The 18,736-nt window shown below is 45.5% G+C and overlaps 2 protein-coding genes across 8 annotated transcripts in view; one reads left to right on the forward strand and one right to left on the reverse strand.

Moving 5' to 3' along the window:
* HMGXB3 (HMG-box containing 3) overlaps positions 1 to 18,577 on the forward strand; it is a 62,093-nt gene extending 43,516 nt beyond the window's left edge. For all 7 annotated transcript variants that reach the window (XM_061189833.1, XM_061189834.1, XM_061189835.1 and 4 more), the window contains 7 exons: positions 7,491 to 7,622; positions 8,542 to 8,726; positions 12,080 to 12,299; positions 13,542 to 13,675; positions 14,477 to 14,593; positions 16,086 to 16,295; positions 17,263 to 18,577. In XM_061189833.1, the coding sequence (XP_061045816.1) occupies positions 7,491 to 7,622; positions 8,542 to 8,726; positions 12,080 to 12,299; positions 13,542 to 13,675; positions 14,477 to 14,593; positions 16,086 to 16,295; positions 17,263 to 17,730 (1,466 nt within the window). In that variant the 3' untranslated portion in view covers positions 17,731 to 18,577. The remainder of the gene's footprint in view (positions 1 to 7,490; positions 7,623 to 8,541; positions 8,727 to 12,079; positions 12,300 to 13,541; positions 13,676 to 14,476; positions 14,594 to 16,085; positions 16,296 to 17,262) is intronic.
* Positions 18,490 to 18,736, reverse strand: part of CSF1R (colony stimulating factor 1 receptor) — a 72,063-nt gene continuing 71,816 nt past the window's right edge. The window contains exon 23 of the mRNA XM_061189841.1: positions 18,490 to 18,699. The gene's annotated coding sequence lies outside the window, so the exon portion shown is untranslated. The remainder of the gene's footprint in view (positions 18,700 to 18,736) is intronic.

The raw sequence follows: 18,736 nt of genomic DNA on the forward strand, positions 1-18,736 counted from the left end.
TCCCATCAGCAGTGTAGCATTTATTGTTTGTAGACTTTTTGATGGTGGCTGCTGGTGTGAGGTGATGTCTCATTGTAGTTTTGATTTGCATTTCTCTGATAGTGATGTTGAGCATCTTTTCATGTGCCTCTTGGCCATTTGTATGTCTTCTTTGGAGAAATGTCTATTTAGGTCTTCTGCCCATTTTTTGATTTGGTTGTTTGTTTTTTTGATATAGAGCTGCATGAGCTTTTTGTAAATTTTGGAGATTAATCCCTTGTCGGTCTCATCGTTTGCAAATATTTTCTCTCATTCTGTAGGCTGTCTTTTCATTTTGTTTATGGTTTTCTTCGCTATGCAAAAGCTTGTAAGTTGGATTAGGTCCCATTTGTTTATTTTTGTTCTTTTTTCCATTATGGATTGAAAAAGATATTGCTGTGATTTATGTCAAAGAGTGTTCTGCCTATGTTTTCCTCTAAGAGTTTTATAGTATCCAGTCTTACATTTAGGTCTTTAATCCATTTTGAGTTTATTTCTGTGTATGGTGTTAGAGAATGTCCTAATTTCATTCTTCTACATGTAGCTGTCCAGTTTTACCAGCACCACTTATTGAAGACTGTCTTTTCTCCATTGTGTATTCTCGCTTCCTTTGTTGTAGATTAATTGGCCATAGGTATGTGGGTTTATTTCTGGGCTTTCTATCCTGTTTCATTGATCTATATTTCTGTTTTCGTGCCAGTACCGTACTGTTTAGATGACTGTAGCTTTGTCTGAAGTCAGGGAGCCTGATTACTCCAGCTCTGCTTTTTCTTTCTCAAGATTGATTTGTCTATTCAGGGTATTTTGTGTCTCCATACAAATTTTAAAATCTTTTGTTCTGGTTCTGTAAAAATTGCTGCTGGTAATTTGATAGGGATTGCATATTGAATCTGTAGATTGCCTTGGGTAATGTAGTTATTTTGACAATATTGATTCTTCCCATCCAAGAACATGGTGTATCTTTCTATCTTTTGTGTCACCTTCGATTTCTTTTGACAGTGTCTTATAGTTTTCAGAGTAAAGGTCCTTTGCCTCCTTAAGTAGGTTTATTCCTAGATATTTTGTTCTTTTTGATGTGATGGTAAATGGGATTGTTTCTTTAATTTTTCTTTCTGATCTTTTGTTGTTAGTGTATAGGAATGCAAGAGATTTCCGTGTATTAATTTTGTATCCTGAAACTTGACTGAATTCATTGATGAGCTCTAGTAGTTTCCTGGTAGCATCTTTAGGATTTTCTATATATAATATCATGTCATCTCCAAACAGTGACAGTTTTACTTCATTTCCAATTTGGATTGCTTTTATTTCTTTCTCTTCTCTGATTGCCATGGCTAGAACTTCCAAAACTATGTTGACTAAAAGTGACGAGAGTGGACCTCCTTGTTTTGTTCCTGATCTTAGAGGAAGTGTTTCAGCTTTTCACTGTTGAGTATGTTAGCTGTAGGTTTGTCGTATATGGCCTTTATTATGTTGAGGTATGTTCCCTCTAGGCCCACTTTCTGGAGCGTTTTTATCATAAATAGATGTTGAATTTTGTCAAAAGCCTTTTTTTTTTTTGCATCTATTGAGATCATACGGTTTTTATTCTTCAGTTTGTTAATGTTGTGTATCACACTGATTGATTGCGGATATTGAAAAATCCTTGCATCCCAGGGATAAATAAATCCCCCTTGATCATGGTGTATGATCCTTTTAATGTATTGTTGAAGTCAGTTTGCTAGTATTGGGTTGGCCACAATGCTCGTTTGTGTTTTTCCGTAAGATGGCTCTAGTAGCCCTTAGTTGTCTTTAACTTCATTCAAAACAATTTCGTTAGATTGTATCGTGACAGCTGTCATATCAGCGTTCATTTAAACAAAAACTTATCAAGATTGTTGAATTTTTGTGTAGCCATTTTAATATTGAAGATGGAAGAAAAAAGCAAGATTTTTGGTGTATTATGCTTTATTATTTCAAGAAAGGTAAAAACGCAACTGAAATGCAAAAAATTTGTGCAGTGTGTGAAGAAGGTACTGTGACTGATCGAATGTGTCAGAAGTGGTTTGCGAAGTTTTGTGCTAGAGATTTCTCGCTGGACGATGCTCCATGGTTGGGTAGACCAGTTGAAGTTGATAGAGATCAAATCGAGACATTAATTGCGAACAGTCAACGTTATACCATGCGGGAGATAGCCAACATACTCAAAATATCCATATCAAGCATTGAAAATCATTTGTACCAGCTTGGTTATGTTAATCACTTTGATGTTTCGGTTCCACATAAGTTAAGCAAAAAAAACCTTCTTGACCGTATTTCCACATGCAGTTCTCTATTTAAACAGTAAAAACGTTCCAGTTTTTAAAACAAATTGTGACGGGCAATGAAAAGTGGATACTGTACGATAATATGGAACGAAAGAGATCATGGGGCAACCACCAACAACACCACCAAAAGCCGGTCTTCATCCAAAGAAGGTGACGTGGGTATGGTGGGATTGAAAGGGAGTCCTCTATTATGAGCTCCTTCCTGAAAGCCAGACGATTAATTCAAACAAGTACTGCTCCAATTAGACCAACTGAAAGCAGCAGTCAACAAAAAGCGTCCAGAATTAGTCAACAGAAAACGCATCATCTTCCATCAGGATAATGCAAGACCGCATGTTTCTTTGATGACCAGGCAAAAAATGTTAGAGCTTGGCTGGGAAGTTCTGATTCATCCACTTTATTCACCAGACATTGCACCTTCGGATTTCCATTGATTTAGGTCTTTACAAAATTCTCTTAATGGAAAAAATTTCAATTTCCTGGAAGACTGTAAAAGGTACCTGGAACAATTCTTTGCTCAAAAAGGTAAAAAGTTTTGGAAAGATGGAATTTTGAAGTTGCCTGAAAAATGGCAGAAGGTAGTGGAATGAAAGGCTGAATATATTGTTCAAGAAAGTTCTTGGTGAAAATGAAAAATGTGTCTTTTATTTTTTCTTAAAAACTGAAGGAACTTTTAGGCCAACCCAGTATTTTGTTGAGGATTTTTGCATCTGTGTTCATCAGTGATATTGGCCTGTGGTTTTTTTGTTTGCTTTTTGTTTTTTTGTTTTGTTTTGTGGTACCTTTGGTTTTGGTATCAGGGTGATCGTGGCCTCAGAATGAGTTTGGGAGTGTTCCTTCCTCTGCATTGTTTTGGAATAGTTTCAGAAGGATAGGTGTTAACTCGTCTCTAAATGTTTGATAGAATTTGTCTGTGAAGCCATTTGGTCCTGGACTTTTGTTTGTTGGGAGTTTTAAAATCATAGTTTCAATGTCAGTACTTGTGAGTGGTCTGTTCATATTTTCTATTTCTTCCTGGTTCAGTCTTGGGAGATTGTACCTTTCTAAGTATTTGTCCATTTCTTATAAGTTATCCATTTTATTGGCATATAGTTGTTTATAGTAGTCTCTTATGACCCTTTGTGTTTCTGTGGTGTGAGTTGTAACTTCTCCTTTTTCACTTCTAATTTTATTGTCTTGAGCCCTCTCCCTTTTTTTTCCTTGATGCATCTGGCTAAAGGTTTATCAGTTTTGTTTATCTTCTCAAAGAACAAGCTTTTAGTTTCATTGTTCTTTTCTATTGTTTTCTTTGTCTCTATTTCATTTATTTCTGCTCTAATCTTTATGATTTCCTTCCTTCTACTAACTTTGGGTTTTGATTGTTATTCTTTCTCTAGTTGCTTTAGGTATGTAAGGTTAGCTTGTTTTTTTGAGAGTTTTCTTGTTTCCTGAGGTAAGATTGTATTGCTATAAACTTCCCTCTTAGAACTGCTTTTCCTGCGTCCCATAGGTTTTGGATCATCGTGCTTTCATTTGCCTTTGTCTCTAGGTATTTTTTGATTTCCTCTTTGATTACGTCAGTGATCCATTGGTTGTTTAGTAGCATATTGTTTAGCCTCCATATGTTTGTGTTTTTTTAGTTTTTTTCTTGCGATCAGTTTCTAATCTCATAGCATTGTGGTTGGAAAAGATGCTTGATATGATTTCAGTATTCTTAAATTTACTGAGGCTTGCTTTGTCACCCAGCATGTGATCAATCCTGGAGAATGTTCTATGTATACTTGAAAAGAATGTGTATTTTGCTATTTTTGGATGGAATGCTCTCTGAATATCAATTAAGTCCATCTGGTCTAATGTGTCATTTAAGGCCTGTGTTTCCTTATTGATTTTCTGTCTGGATGATCTGTCCGTTGATGTAAGTGGGGTGTTAAAGTCCCCACTAGTAAATTGTGTTACATCGATTTCTCCTTTTACGGCTGTTAGCATTCGCCTTATATATTGAGGTGCTCCTATGTTGGGTGCATATATATTTACAATTCTTATATCTTCTTTTTGGATTGATCCCTTGATCATTATGTAGTGTCCATCTTTGTCTCTTGTAATGGTCTTTATTTTAAAGTCTATTTTCTCTGATATGAGTATTGGTACTCCAGCTTTCTTTTGATTTCCATTTGCATAGAATACCTTTTTCCGTCCCCTCACTTTCAGTCTGTTATGTGTCCCTAGAACTGAAGTGTGTCTATTGTAGACAGCATATATATGGGTCTTGTTTTTGTATCCATTCAGCCAGTCTGTGTCTTTTGGTTGGAACATTTAATCCATTTACTTTTAAGGTAATTGTCAATATCTGTGTTCTTATTGCCATTTTGTTAATTGTCTTAGATTTGTTTTTGTAGGTCTTTTTTCTTCCCTTCCTCTTTTGTTCTCTTCTCCTGATTTGATGACTAACTTTAGTGTTGTGTTTGGATTCTTTTTTCTTTTTTGTGTGTGTATCTGCTGTATACTTTCAGTTTGCTGTTAACCATGTGGTTTTGATATAGCAGTCTATATATAAACGAGATTGTTTTAACTTCTTGGTCTTTTAATTTCAAATGCATTTCCAATATCCTGCATTTGTACACTCCTCATGATTGCTGGTTGTTTTTTTTTTTAATTTTTTTTTTTATTTATTTGTTTATTTATTTATGGCTGTGTTGGGTCTTCGTTTCTGTGCGAGGGCTTTCTCTAGTTGCGGCAAGTGGGGGCCACTCTTCATCGCGGTGCGCGGGCCTCTCACTATCGCGGCCTCTCGTTGTGGAACACAGGCTCCAGATGCGCAGGCTCAGTAATTGTGGCTCACGGGCCTAGTTGCTCCGCGGCATGTGGGATCTTCCCAGACCAGGGCTCGAACCCGTGTCCCCTGCATTGGCAGGCAGATTCTCAACCACTGCGCCACCAGGGAAGCCCGATTGCTGGTTTTGATATCATATTTGTTTGTGGATTATTTCCCACCCTTACTGTATGTTTACCTTTACCAGTGAGCTTTCCCATTTGTAATTTTCTTGTTTCTAGTTGTGGTCTTTTCTTTTCCGCCTAGAGAAGGTTCTTTAACATTTGTTGCAAAGCTGGTCTCTTAGTGCTGAATTTGCTTAGCTTTTGCTTGTCTGTAAAGCTTTTGATTTCTCCGTCAAATCTGAACGAGAGCCTTGCTGGGTAGAGTATTCTTGGTTGTAGTTTCTTCCCTTCCATCGCTTTAAATATATTGTGCCATTCCCTCATGGCCTGCAGAGTTTCTGCTGAAAAATCAGATAATAATCTTACAACAATTCCCTTGTATTTTATTTGTTGCTTTTCCCTTGTTGCTTTTAATATTTTCTCTTTGCCTTTAATTTTTGTCAGTTTGGTTACTATGTGTCTCGGCATGTTCCTCCTTGGGTTTATCCTGTATGGGACTCTCCGCTTCCTGGACTTGGGTGACTGTTTCCTTTCTCATGTTAGGGAAGTTTTCAGCAATATCTCGTCAGATATTTTCTCAGGTTCTCTCTCTCTCTCTTCTCCTTCTGGGACCACTGTAATGCAAATGTTGGTGCGTTTAATGTTGTCCCAGAGGTTTCTTAGACTGTCCTAATTTCTTTTTATTCTTTATTCTGTTCCGCAGCAGTGATTTCCACCATTCTGTCTTCCAGCTCACTTATCCATTCTTCTGCCTCACTTATTCTCCTATAGATTCCTTCTAGTGTATTTTTTATTTCAATTATTATATTGTTCATCTCTGTTTGTTTGTTCTTTAGTTCTTCTGGGTCTTTGTTAAACATTTCTTTTATCTTCTCCACCTGTGCCTCCATTCTTTTTCCGAGATCTTGGATCAACTTTACTATCATTACTCTGAATTCTTTTTTGGGTAGATTTCCTATTTCCACTTCACTTAGTTGTTCTGGGGTTATATCTTGTTCCTTCGTCTGGGACATATTCCTCTGCTGTCTCGTTTTTGTCTAACTTTCTGTGAGTGTGGTTTCCATTCCACAGGCTGCAGGGTTGTAGTTCTTCTTGCTTTTGCTGTTGCCTCCTGGTGGATGAGGCCAGTTTGCAAGGCTTGTGCAGGCTTCCTGGTGGGAGGGACTGGTCCCTGCCCATTGGTTGGTTTAGCTGGGTCTTGTCCCTCTGGTGGGCAGGGCCGTGTCAAGGGATGTGTTTAGCAGGCAGGTGTGTGCTCAGGAAGATTTTAGGCAGTCTGTCTGTTGATGGGTGGGACTGTGTCCCTGATATGTTGGTGGTTTGTCCTGAGGCATCCCAGCACTGGTTCCTGCAGGCTGTTGGGTGAGGCCGGGTTTTGGTGAGAAAATGGCAGCCTCCAGGAGGGTTCATGCCAATTAGTACTCCCCAGAATTACTGCCACCAGTGTCTGTCCCCGCAGTGAGCCACAGCTGCCCCTTGCCTCCACAGGAGACCCTCCAATACCAGCAGGTAGGCCTGGCTCAGGGTCTTATGAGATCACCGCTTTTTCTCCTGGGTCCTGGTGCGCACAAGACCTTGTGTGCACCCTCTGAGATTAGAGTTTGTTTCCCTCTGTCCTGTTGAATTCCTGCAATCAATCCCCTCTGGCCTTCAAAGCCAGATGCTCTGGGAGCTCCTCCTCTCATTGCCAGACCCCCAGGCTGGGGAGCCTAACGTGAGGCTCAGAACTTTCACTCCTGTGGGAGAACCTCTACGATATAATTATTTTCCAGTTTGTGGGTCGCCCATTTGGCAGGTGTGGGATTTGATTTTATTGTGATTGCTCCCCTCCTACCATCTTGTTGTGGGTTCTACTTTTTCTTTGGATGTAGGATATCTTTTTTGGGTAGGTTCCAGTGGTTTTTTTTGTTGATGGTTGTTCTAGCAGTTAGTTGTGATTTTGGTGTTTTCGTAAGAAGAGATGAGCTCATGTCCTTCTCTTCTGCCATCTTCTAGGCAAGGTTTCTGAGCAGCCCCTGCATGCTGAAAAGGCTGCTCTGTGCTCTGGGTACAATGGGATCCAATTAAACAGTTTCCTTCACAGCTGCTTGTAGGTTACCAACTAGCAGGTGACCTCTAGTTTTGTATTTTATTGAATGTACCACAATTTATTTTTTAATGTTCCCCCATTGATGGGCATTTAGTTAGTCTCCTGTTTTTTCCCATTGTGGATGTTGTTAACAGTGAATTTCTCTGTTGCCATTTTTTAACCTGCAGGTCTCTTTAATGTGGGAAACAAGCTGCTAGTGAGCCTGGACTTGCTTTTTGCAATCCGAAACCAGATCAAGCTGGGAGAGGACCCCAGAGTATCCATCAGCACTCTTCTGAAGTCAGTGCAGGATCAGACAGGTAAAGGTTGGCTTCCCCCGTTTCCCCAAGCTTAGTTCTAAGCCCCCTGGGAATTTCCAGTGATGGGCTTCCGTTAACATAACTACCTTGGAGGAGAGTCTGATATTTTGAAAAGGAGACATTCTTGACTTCCTAACACACTCCTCCTGAATTTTACAAATGCCAAACTTTGGAAAACATGAGTCTTTCCATGTATCCAGAGACCTTCAGCACAAGATTAAACAGACTTCATAGAAGCTCATCCTTTGGTCATAGGTAGACTTGGCGTTACTACATGCTAAGCAGACTCATTCTGAATACGCAGCTTCTGGAGGTCTGCTCCCATTTCCAAGGCTCATGCTGAGACATGAAGGTGGGCACCACCCTCCTTATTATTAGAAATTATTTTTCCCTTTGCTTTCCTCATTTCTTTCTGTTTATGCTTTTCCCATCCCTTCCTACAGAATCCAGGCCCCCTGCCCCTTCCCTACTATGAGGTCAGATGGAGTAGAGGAAAGGTTCTAGGGTCAGACAGGTTTGTGTTTGAGTCTGCGCTATACCACTTAGTGGCAGTGTGGTTTTGAGTAAGTTATTCTCTGTGCCTCAGTTTTTCCAGTTATTCAGTGAGGATAATAATACTCTTGGCTCATAAAGATGTGAGAGTTAAATGAGAGAATGTATTCAAAGCTCTCAGCACAGCATCTAGGTCCTAGTGGGTGCTAAGTACAGGGCAGCTATAACTCTCATTGGAATTGCCCTTTGAGTTGCCACCCGAACACCTAATGGCTAGGGTGCTTGACCCTTTGGTGGTTAGTACTCTTGGGTGTTCTTAGGAGAGAAGCAGTCTTGCAGAATTGCTATTCTTGCTGGCCATTGCTCATCCCCTGTGGCCTCCAGGTCTTCTTCTGTGAACTTCTCAGAGCTCTTGCTCTCCTTCCAGAGAAGACTCTTACCTCAGAGGAGCTGAGCCAGCTGCAGGAGCTGCTGTGCAATGGCTATTGGGCTTTTGAGTGCCTCACTGTCCGAGACTACAATGACATGATCTGTGGCATCTGTGGTGTGGCCCCCAAAGTGGAAGTTGCCCAGAGGAGTGAAGAAAACGTGCTGGCACTAAAGAGTGTGGAGGTAAGTGCCTCTTGGTTACCACAGGTGACCTTTAGAAATGTCTGCACACTTCGGCAGCCACCTTCCTACATGGTGTTTCCAGGAGCAGACGGCTCTAGTTCTTTCCTGGGTGAGGTGAGTAGCTTTTTCTTGCCACTTCCCAGGTTTTCATCTAAGGCAGCCCAGACGGAAATGGAGGCACTTGTTACTTATTCAACACATTTATTAAACATGAACTATAGGTGCACTTTTTAGGCATTTGGGCAATGGCAGTTAAACCCACGGAGTTTTTGAGCTCATGGAGCTCACTTTCTGATTTGGGGAGACAGGAGACAAACATTAATAATTGTGTATATTATATTAAAATACTATTAATATATATTATATGTAATACATTAACATAATAACAGTAAGGCAGGGTAAGGAAGAGAGCAGTATCGTGGGAAGAAGGGGCTCCTGCTTTATAGAGGGTAGTCAGGGAAGTCCCGTCTGACACCAGGGCATTTGTAGTTTTCAGTGGGGGGAACATTCCAGGCAGAGGGAGCAGCAAGAATGGGATCTGAAGAGGGTTTGCTGGGCATGGTTGAGGAACAGAAAGGTGGCCGATGTGGCTGGCCCTCTGTGAGCAGGGGATAGAGTGGTCGGATATGTGAGGTTCAAGAGGCTACGGGTGGCCCGGGCCATTGTAAGGACTTCCAGTGAGTGAAATGGAGAGCCAGTGAAGGGTTTTGAGGAAGAGTGGACTGATCTGACTTAGGTTCTTAACTAAAAAATGTTCACACAAAGATAACACCAAACTCAGATGGCTTTATACATTAATTCTAACAAATATCCAAGAAATAAGATTCCAGTCATAGAAGAATAGCATAAGTGGATATAAGTCATTGTGTAAGGCCATATAACTGAAAACAAAACCAAACATTTAATATAAGATGAAAATCTGGGCTGATAGTACTCATGAATATAGATGCCAGAGTTCTGAATAAGATAATTGCAGCGCAAATCTAACAATGAGTAAAATAAGATCATGACTAAGCTTATCCCAGGAAGGCAAGATTGTTTCAACATTAGAAAATATACTAATGTAATTCAGTACTTAACAGTTTAAAGGAGAAAACCCATATGATTATTCCACTGGGTGTCTAAAAAAGGCTTTCTTTTTTATTCAGCGCCCATTATGATAAAACTCTTCACAAACTAAGACTAATAGGGAAAATTATTTAACCTGGTACAGGGAATTTTTCAAAAATTCCATGGGTGAACTCTTTCCCGTCATCATGCTGAGAGGTCTGGTCTGCCTGCATAGGTGTGGAGTGCCCCGTGAGCATGCTAGTAGTCACGGTGGGTGCAAGCTTTCCATCTCTGAACTCTACCACAGTGACTCTTTAAGCAAGCACTGGACCTGCAGCTCACTTGTTTGCCACCAGGAGTGGTACAGGACCTCTGGAGAAACGCTCTGGTGTATTTTGACACGGCCAGCTGAGCATATTAGGGATTTAATGCATATTCCTCTTTCTCTTCCCAATTAAAAATGTAAGTACATACGCTGATCAAATAGTTCTATTTTGAGGGTGGTGGTGTATAATGAGATATATGAAAACAAGCATAATGCTACTGGAGCCTTCTAAGTGTTCCCTGTAGGTAAAATGAACTGTAAAAAAAATTTGCTTTTGTGTGTTATCTTACAAAGAGGCTGTTTCTAGACTCATTCAAATCTGCTTGTCTAATGGAAATATTAATAGTAGTGCAGCTATGATTTATTGAGCATTTTATTCTATATACCAAGTTCTTACTCTGTACTCAGTGCATTACTTTCTGGCTGACTTCTCAACCCTGTGATATTTTTGTAGATGAAGGGGGCTTGTCCAAGCTCATCCAGTCAGGAAGGGGTGGAGCTGGGATTTGACCTTGGTCTGGCTCCCTGACTCCAGAATCTGAACTCATAAGCACCACCATGCTCACCAGTACCTCCTGGGACCCTGAGCTCTGGTTTTTTAAACACATCTGGTCACAGGATTTTTGGCTTTTTGCTCTCTAGAATAGACAGAAGCCCGCCTCCCTGCAAAAACTCGCATATCCTAGTCCTGCCTGGCACCCGCCTTGTTCCGATCAAGGCTCGCTCCTCACAGAATGGAGTAGCATTCCCTTCACTTTCCGCATGCGTGTCTCTTCTCTTCTTTGTTTCTGGATGTTTCTTTCTAGAGACCAGGAATTTGTTTTCTCCCTTTTGTGTGTGGAGTGCAGAGTTGGGTAGTGCGTACGAGGAGAGCAGGCTGGGGGTGTTCTAAAGTCAGTGAAATAAAACAGAAAGGTATTGAACAAAACAAACGTGCAGTTGTCCACGAGGAGACTGTAGGGTTGGCCCCTCCCCTCGGGGACTGGTAGAGGAGGACCCTCTGGACTGATAAGAGACGTCTCTATGTGGAGCAATGGTTCTCAGACTTTGTGGGCATAAGAATTACATTGGGCAATGATTTGCAAACTTTTTAGTGTGAGAGGCTTGCTGGGCCCCACCCCCAGGGTTTCTGATTCAGTGGGTCTGGAGTGGGCTGAGCATTTGCATTTCTAGCAAGTTCCCAGGTGGTGGTCATGCCACTGGTCCACGCTTTGAGAACCACTCACCTAGGGAATCTTTTAAAAATGCAGCCTTAGGGATTTAGTTCATACAGATTGAGGTGCAGCCTGGATATCAGCATTGCTGAATAACGCAAATGATTCTGATGAGGTAATAGGATCAGGGTCTCACTTTGAGGGCTGCATAAGAGGGCTTACAAGAAGAAAAATTGAGTAGCACAGTGCTAGATGTCTACAGTAGGTAAGTACATGCTGCACGTAGAGGAGATAGCCGTGTGCTGGCATGGTCTGGGAGGACCTTTGGGAGGAGGTGAGGGATCAACAGGGCCTTGCAAAGTGGGTGGAGTGCCACTAAGTTTTATTCTGATGATTCCTGCCAGCCAGGCATAGGGATTAAGGGCTTGGGCTTTGGAACTAGATCTTTGTTCACATTCTAGTTCAGACTGCCCCTCGCTCCAGTCCTCTCACCTCAGGCACCGTCAGGCTTGTATAGTAGTAGTTAATTAGTCAGTGTCTGGCACATGACAGGCAGTGGTAGCTGCCCTCTCCTGGCGAGGCAGGAAAGAGGACATGAATAAAGACGCAGAAGGGACTTAGGTCTTGGGGAGTGCTGTGGTGTGGGAGAAAGGAATGAGGCCAAGGAGCAGTTTGGCACTAAGATGTTAGATTCGGGGGTGTCCCGGCAGTGTGTGGCTGTCTGACTCCTTCCCCCTGCTCAGCCTGTATGGAGAAGGTAGGCTGTTGTGTTGCTGACGTTCTGTGGCTCCTACAGTTTGACCTTTTTTGTCCTGACCTTTTAGTTCACCTGGCCTGACTTCTTGGCCTCTAGTGAGGTAAATGTGGAGGACTTTTGGGCCACGATGGAGACAGAAGTGATTGAGCAGGTGGCCTTCCCCGCCAGCATCCCTATCACCAAGTTTGATGCCTCTGTTATTGCCCCCTTCTTCCCACCACTCATGAGAGGAGCTGTGGTCGTCAACACTGAGAAAGACAAAAACCTGGATGTGCAGCCAGTACCTGGTAAGGCCACCTGGTAGCTGGGGTCAGGGAAGGGTCCCGTCGCGTCTGGAACATTGTCCATGGCAAGACAGCATGTATGGTTGAGAGGGGGCCAGGCCCACCTGGAGGGCTCTTTCTGGAAAGATAATGACAACCTGTGACAAAATCCTCTGGAGATTAAAGTCATGTGCAGAGTTTTGAAGAGCTGCCAGCCACATTGTATAGGACTGACCCACATAGCCCACTGTCAGCCTTCTGGGATGCACTACACTGAACAGTGGGAACCCTCTGAAAAATGCTGATGATAGGGCTTCAACCCCAAAGATTCTCACTGAGAGATGTAGGGGGAGGCAGGGAGTCTGCCTTCTAAACAGGTCTTTCAGATGGTTTTTTAGATGCTCTGTGCTCATACGTTGAGAAGCCCTGGGCTAGCTCTTTAGAGGGCATCAGTTTCTGACAACTTGGGTTTGATTCCCAGCTATGCCACTCAGTGACCATGTGACCTCCACCAAATCCCTGCATTGCCCCGAGCCTCTGTTGCTTCATTTACAAAGGGGGCATGACATTGCTACCCACCACCTAGGTTGTTGTGAAGATTAAGTAAGCTAATACAGTTAGAGTGATGGCCTACTTTTTTTTTTAACTGCAACTCAGAGTAAGCAATAGGTTCTACATCATGACTCAGCGTGATGGTCATATAAGTAACACGTCTGTGTATATCTGTAACTAAAACAACTTTCATAAAACAGTACTTTCCCTTACCAAATGCAACATACTTGATTTTCTATTCTATTTCATTTTTAAAATCCTGGATATGACCTGCTAAATTGATTTTATAAGTAAGGCCCCTGCATAGTTCTGTTGATCAGGTTCAGAAACATAGTATATAAAGAGCATTTTTAAAATGAGAGCTGCTGTTCCTCATGTTGCTGCAGTTGTGTTAAGAATCTTGAGATCATGGTTCTGGAAAAACTTAAAAGGTTAAAAGCTGACCCATTTCAGGGTTCTTTGCATGGGTGCTCTGCAGGGTATCTCCCCTAGATGTTCAAAGGCAGAAAGCTGGTTCTCAGAGACTTCGGGTATCTGTAGAAGCTTAAGACCTGCCTTGAGTCCACCTCTCCCAGCCCCCAGAGCAGTGCTCGGGGCAAAGCCTGCTCGACTGTGGACCAGGCCCCCTTGTTCCCATCCTCGTGCATGAGGGACTCCACAGGACCTCAGGTGGCTGGCAGTAGCGCCCTCCCATTAGCACGACGTCTCTTGCAGGCAATGGCGGTGCCTTGGTACGGTTGCTCCAGGAGGGCGCCTGCAAGCTCGAGGAGATCGGCTCCTACAGCGAGGAGGAGCTGCACTGCCTGCTGAGGCAGTGTGGCATCCCCTTCGGGGCAGAAGACTCCAAGGTGGGTCTCGGGGCAGCGCTGGGGGTAGGGACTTTGGGAGCAGACTGGTGGGCCATTTTTCTGGGCAGGGATATGAATACCCGTGACTGGGCACTTGTGTTGGACACAGGGTGCTGGCGGGCAGGGAGGCCTGGGAGATAGCCAGCAGCCAGATTGTGACATGCACGCAAGGCCTTCCCATCCAGGCAGTTCCTCTGTTGAGGTAGTGGGTCCAGACTCAGGTTCAGGAATCCAGGCTCTCCTGCTAACTGTGTGTGGCCTTGGATAAGCTGCCTTACACATCTGAGCCTCATTTTCCTCATTTGCAAAGTGGAAATAACCAAAATACCAACCTCATGAAGTTTGCAGTGTCTAGTTATCACCTATCCAGGCTCTTAGAAAACAAGCACCATGGCATCCGTAGAGAAGCATGTGGAGGGGTGTGTGTATTTTATCCATACATTTTGTACTTCCCTTCATACTAATGTGCTCTTGAAAATCTGATGCTTCAAGTTCAGACTCAAATGTTGGCTCCTCTTTGACACTTTCCCTGCGCTGTAAAAAGTAGAGAGAACCCAGGCCTCAGAGTCTGGCAGCTTGATCAGTCTGGCTGGCTCTGTCTGTGACCTGGCCCTTACAGGGTCTCAGCGTCCCCATATGTACCTAAAGGACATTGGGCTGGTGAGGCTCCAAGGCCCAATCTGGCCTTAACAGTTTATTCATCTGCTTTGAGTGAGCATTTGAAGTGAGCATTTGGTGCTGTGTACCAAGCCTGGTTGCTTAGCATTCACTGCTGTGTTTAATCTTGTCCTTGTGCTCTAGGACCAGCTCTGCTTCTCCTTGTTGGCCCTCTACGAATCTGTTCAGAATGGAGCCAGAGCTCCACAGCCCCCACCTCATCTCACAGGGGGTAAAATCTACAAGATGTGCCCCCATCAGGTAGGAGGATAACGAGGAGGAACTCAGGGTGAATTTGTTCATGTCAGTTTGCCCACGCAGAGGATCTGATTGATCCAGCTCATCCTGGGGCTGGCACTTAGGTCACTGGGCAGCTGTGGAATAGCTCCTTATGGGTCATCACCAGTGAGTATTAGGCACCCTACTGTGTGCTGGCCCCTGCATCAGCTGTTGAGGGTACAAACGTGAGCAACGAAGATGTCATTCCTCCCTGGGTGACCTCATATTGAGAAATAAAGTCACCATGGCTTGTGGCAACAGCTCTGCAGGAACTAGACAAGGACCAGAGATAGAAAGTAGCGGAGAGGGACCTGCTGTCTGTGGGGCAGCTAGAGGAGGCTGGGAGCCTCATGTAAGCTTGGGAAGGGATGTGACCACTATGTCCTGAGCGGGGAGGGGTCCCCGGAGGCCAGTTCATGTAGAGCTTTGGAGGCAAGAGTAACAGTTTGGGTTTTCTTCTGAGAGTGATGAGGGGCCCATTGGATGGTTTGAATGGGAAATGGTCTGATTTGGGTTCTAGGAAGATCACTCCTTAGGCCCGTAGAGAGCATGCACTGGGTAGGCGCCAGGATAGCACTGGGAAGGTTGTGCCCTGTGTGACACAGTCGTCCCAATCCAAGAAGATGCCAGGGTAGAAAACCCCCTGAACAGTGCTAAATGGGGAAGACGGCTTCGCAGAGCCTCCATTTCACTGAGTGGGCAGGGCGACTAGCTGTCGAAAGAGAGTCAGGTCATCAACTCCTTTAACAACCCCTGGCAGGTCAGAGCCTGCTCAGAGCCTCGTGCTCATGTGACTGGGGTTCATCTCAGGAGAAGCACTTGACAACACAGGGATGTGAGAGCTATAGATCTCGGGGCTGTGGTGGGCCAGCGGTATTACTTGGAGGCGATAGCCAGGACTGGTAGGTGTGAAGGTAGGGAGGTAGAGGCAGAATTCTCCAGTGGACACACAGCTGCCCAGCAGTGGAGTGGTATTTGGGGGATTTGACGAAGGCTATACCTTCATCAGGGGTTCTCATCTGGACAGCACCATCAGGGTCTGCCCAAAATACAGATGCTTAGACTCCACCTTCAGTGGCTAATTCTGTAGATTTGGAGTGGGACCCAGGAACTTCCTCTTAGCTGCTGGTGCCATGCAGCTTGGGAACCACTGGACTAGATGGTGTTTGGTGGAGTGATGTGGAGGGTGGGGTTTGGAGGTGATGCCTTGGTGGGTGGGAATGGGGGGGGATCTCTCAGCCTCATTTGAGGCTCGGATGCTCCCAGCTCTTCTCCCAGCCTGCAGTGAGCTGGCGACTTCATTTAGGGACAGAAGTAGGAGGGAAGCAGAATGTCATGGGCTTTGGCAGGATGGCGTGACCTCAGTCATAAAACCTGATTGTCCATCTTCCTGGGAAGAAGCGAGTGGACCTGACTCGGTCTGTCTGCAGATTGGCTTCTTCACCCTGTGCTGTACTCTCCTTCTCCCCACCAGGTGGTGTGCGGCTCCAAGTATCTTGTGCGGGGCGAGAGTGCCCTCGACCACGTGGATCTGCTCGTCTCCTCCCGCCATTGGCCTCCTGTGTATGTGGTCGACATGGCCACACCAGTGGCCCTGTGTGCTGACCTCTGCTACCCAGAGCTGACCAACCAGATGTGGGGGAGGAATCAGGGCTGTTTCTCTAGCCCCACGGAGCCGCCTGTGGTGAGTTCCCTTCTGAGGAACTGGGATGCATCCCCCTGGTTCGTTGGGAAGACCTTCTGCGAACCATCCACCACTTTTTTCTCCACCAGTGTTTTGTCTCAATACTCTGGAACCAGCATTTACTCCACAAAATTTTACTGAGCAACCCCTGTGTGTGTATGAGGCCACAGCATGTCACTTAGGGCACCCAGGGTGACCCCAGGTATCTTGGGGTCAAAGGGGTCACCTTGCAGTTAAGCCTAGAAAATTGCCACCTTTGAGGACACTGTGCGTGCTGACATACTAAAGGCCCACACCAGCCCTGTTTTGGCTGTGAATATGCTGCATGGCATTCCTTGTGATCTAGAGGCACAGTGGCTTAGGAAACGCTGACCGTATCAACCCCTTTCCTCTAATTAAAAGGGGAAAGTAAGGCCCCGGGGTGAAAATGGACCTGTCGAGTGTCACACAGCAGATTAATGGCAGGGCCCTGGTCTCTGTGTCTTGGTGCACTGTATCAGGCTGTGGTTCTTAGCACGGGCACATGCCCTTTGCTAGAAGAGACATTAGGACTGGTAATAGGAAGGGGATGTCATTGTCATCACTTGCCTTTTCCTTAGTCCATGGGGCTCCCTGGCTTTGTAAGGTTGGTGTGAGGCATTGCAGAAGGGCATCTGAGCCTCCATGGGAACCACTTCCTTCCTGTTCCCCTGCAGCCCCAGTCTGAATTGATTAGGCAGATACAAATAATAGCTCAGGTAATCCAGCATCTGCTCTGGGAGGTGGCCACTGTTACTGTCCCCATTCTCACATGAGGAAACGGAGGCACAGGAGGGGAGGAAAGGGGGACTTGCCCCAGGAAACGTGTTATGTGGTGACGGTAGGATTTAAACAGAGCTGGCTCACCCACAGCTTTCACTCTCACCCATCACACAGCTTGGACCTTAATCTTCCCTCACGTCACAGTGGCTTATCATCTCCCTTGCAGAGCGTGTCCTGCCCAGAACTCTTGGACCAGCATTATACGGTAGACATGACAGAGGCTGAGCACTCTGTCCAGCACCCGGTCACCAAGACTGCCACCCGGCGCATCGTCCATGCAGGCACACAGCCCAGTCCTGGCGACCCCAGCGCTGGGCACCACTCCTTGGCCCTGTGTCCTGAGTTGGCGCCCTACGCAGCCATCCTGTCCTCCTTCGCAGACAGCAAACCAAACAGCGTCCGCCAGCGGCCCATTGCCTTTGACAATGCCACCCACTATTACCTCTACAACCGCCTCCTGGACTTCCTTACCAGTCGCGAGATTGTCAACCGGCAGATCCATGACATTGTGCAGAGCTGCCAGCCTGGCGAGGTGGTCATCCGAGACACCCTCTACCGCCTCGGGGTTGCTCAGATCAAGACGGAGACGGAGGAGGACGCTGAGGAAGAGGAGGTGGCCACAGCTGCAGAGTAAGCCGGGCTCTTGCGCAGGGACCGCACCGTCTCTCTCAAGCCATAGTAAGGCCCTTGCCCGAGGCAGATCCATCCAGGGGACCAGCCTCTGATGCTGGGACTGACCAAAGAGCTTCCATTTCCTGAGCACGGTGGAGCCCAGGGTCCTTGGTTCTCAACCTTCTGGGGGTCAGGAGAGGCACCAGGACACTCTTTACTAGCCCCAAAAGAGCACTTGGGTGGCACCATATGTTCAATAAAGGGGCAGGGAGGCTGAGAGAAGGCAGGTAGCTGCTGGCTTCCCAGGGGCGCCTGTGGGTCGGGGTGGAGGTCCTGGGTGGGCCAAGGCTGCTGAGGTTTCCCTTCCCACCCAGGGACACCGTTTCCAGCCCCTGCAGCCTGTTGCCTTTGTTTCGGGGCCTTGGGGGCTTCATTAGCTCCAGGGGTCCCTTTGGGCTCTCGATTCTCCCAGAGGACGAATGCATTCCCCTCCTGTTCTTCCTGCACCCACATCTGGGGGCAGCTGAGAAAGGGTGAGCCACAGCTCTCTTCCAGGCCTAGCCTCCCTGCCCCAAGCTTTGGGGAAGAGGATCCCCTTCCTGGTCACTGCTGCTGCGGCCTGCATCCTCTCTGGACCCTCATCACAGAGGGGATGTGGCCCGTGAGCATGACGTAACCTGGGGGCAGTAGGAAAAACTCCCTTCTGTGAAGGGTAAGCAGACTGGGCCGTAAGGAAACGGCAGGACTGGCTCAAGTGCCCAAAGTTTGCTTAGGGCACGGGAATTGGCTGTGTTATTTATTGAGAGGAGTGGAATAGGTGGCTTTTTTCCCCTCCCTCTTCCCTGACCAGAATAAAGTTTATTAAATTATATGGTTTGGGTGCAACAAGAGTCAATTCCAGCCTCATTGTATGCAGCTCAGTGTGGTTGGGCTCCAGAGGTGCCGGGGTTGGTCACTCACTGCAGAAGGATGGAAGGAGGTCCCCGGGAATCTGCATGGCACAAAGACCAGAGGCCAGCTGTGTTAAT

The sequence above is a fragment of the Eubalaena glacialis genome, chromosome 4 (genome assembly GCF_028564815.1).
Source record: "Eubalaena glacialis isolate mEubGla1 chromosome 4, mEubGla1.1.hap2.+ XY, whole genome shotgun sequence".
In the NCBI taxonomy this organism is placed as follows: domain Eukaryota; kingdom Metazoa; phylum Chordata; class Mammalia; order Artiodactyla; family Balaenidae; genus Eubalaena; species Eubalaena glacialis.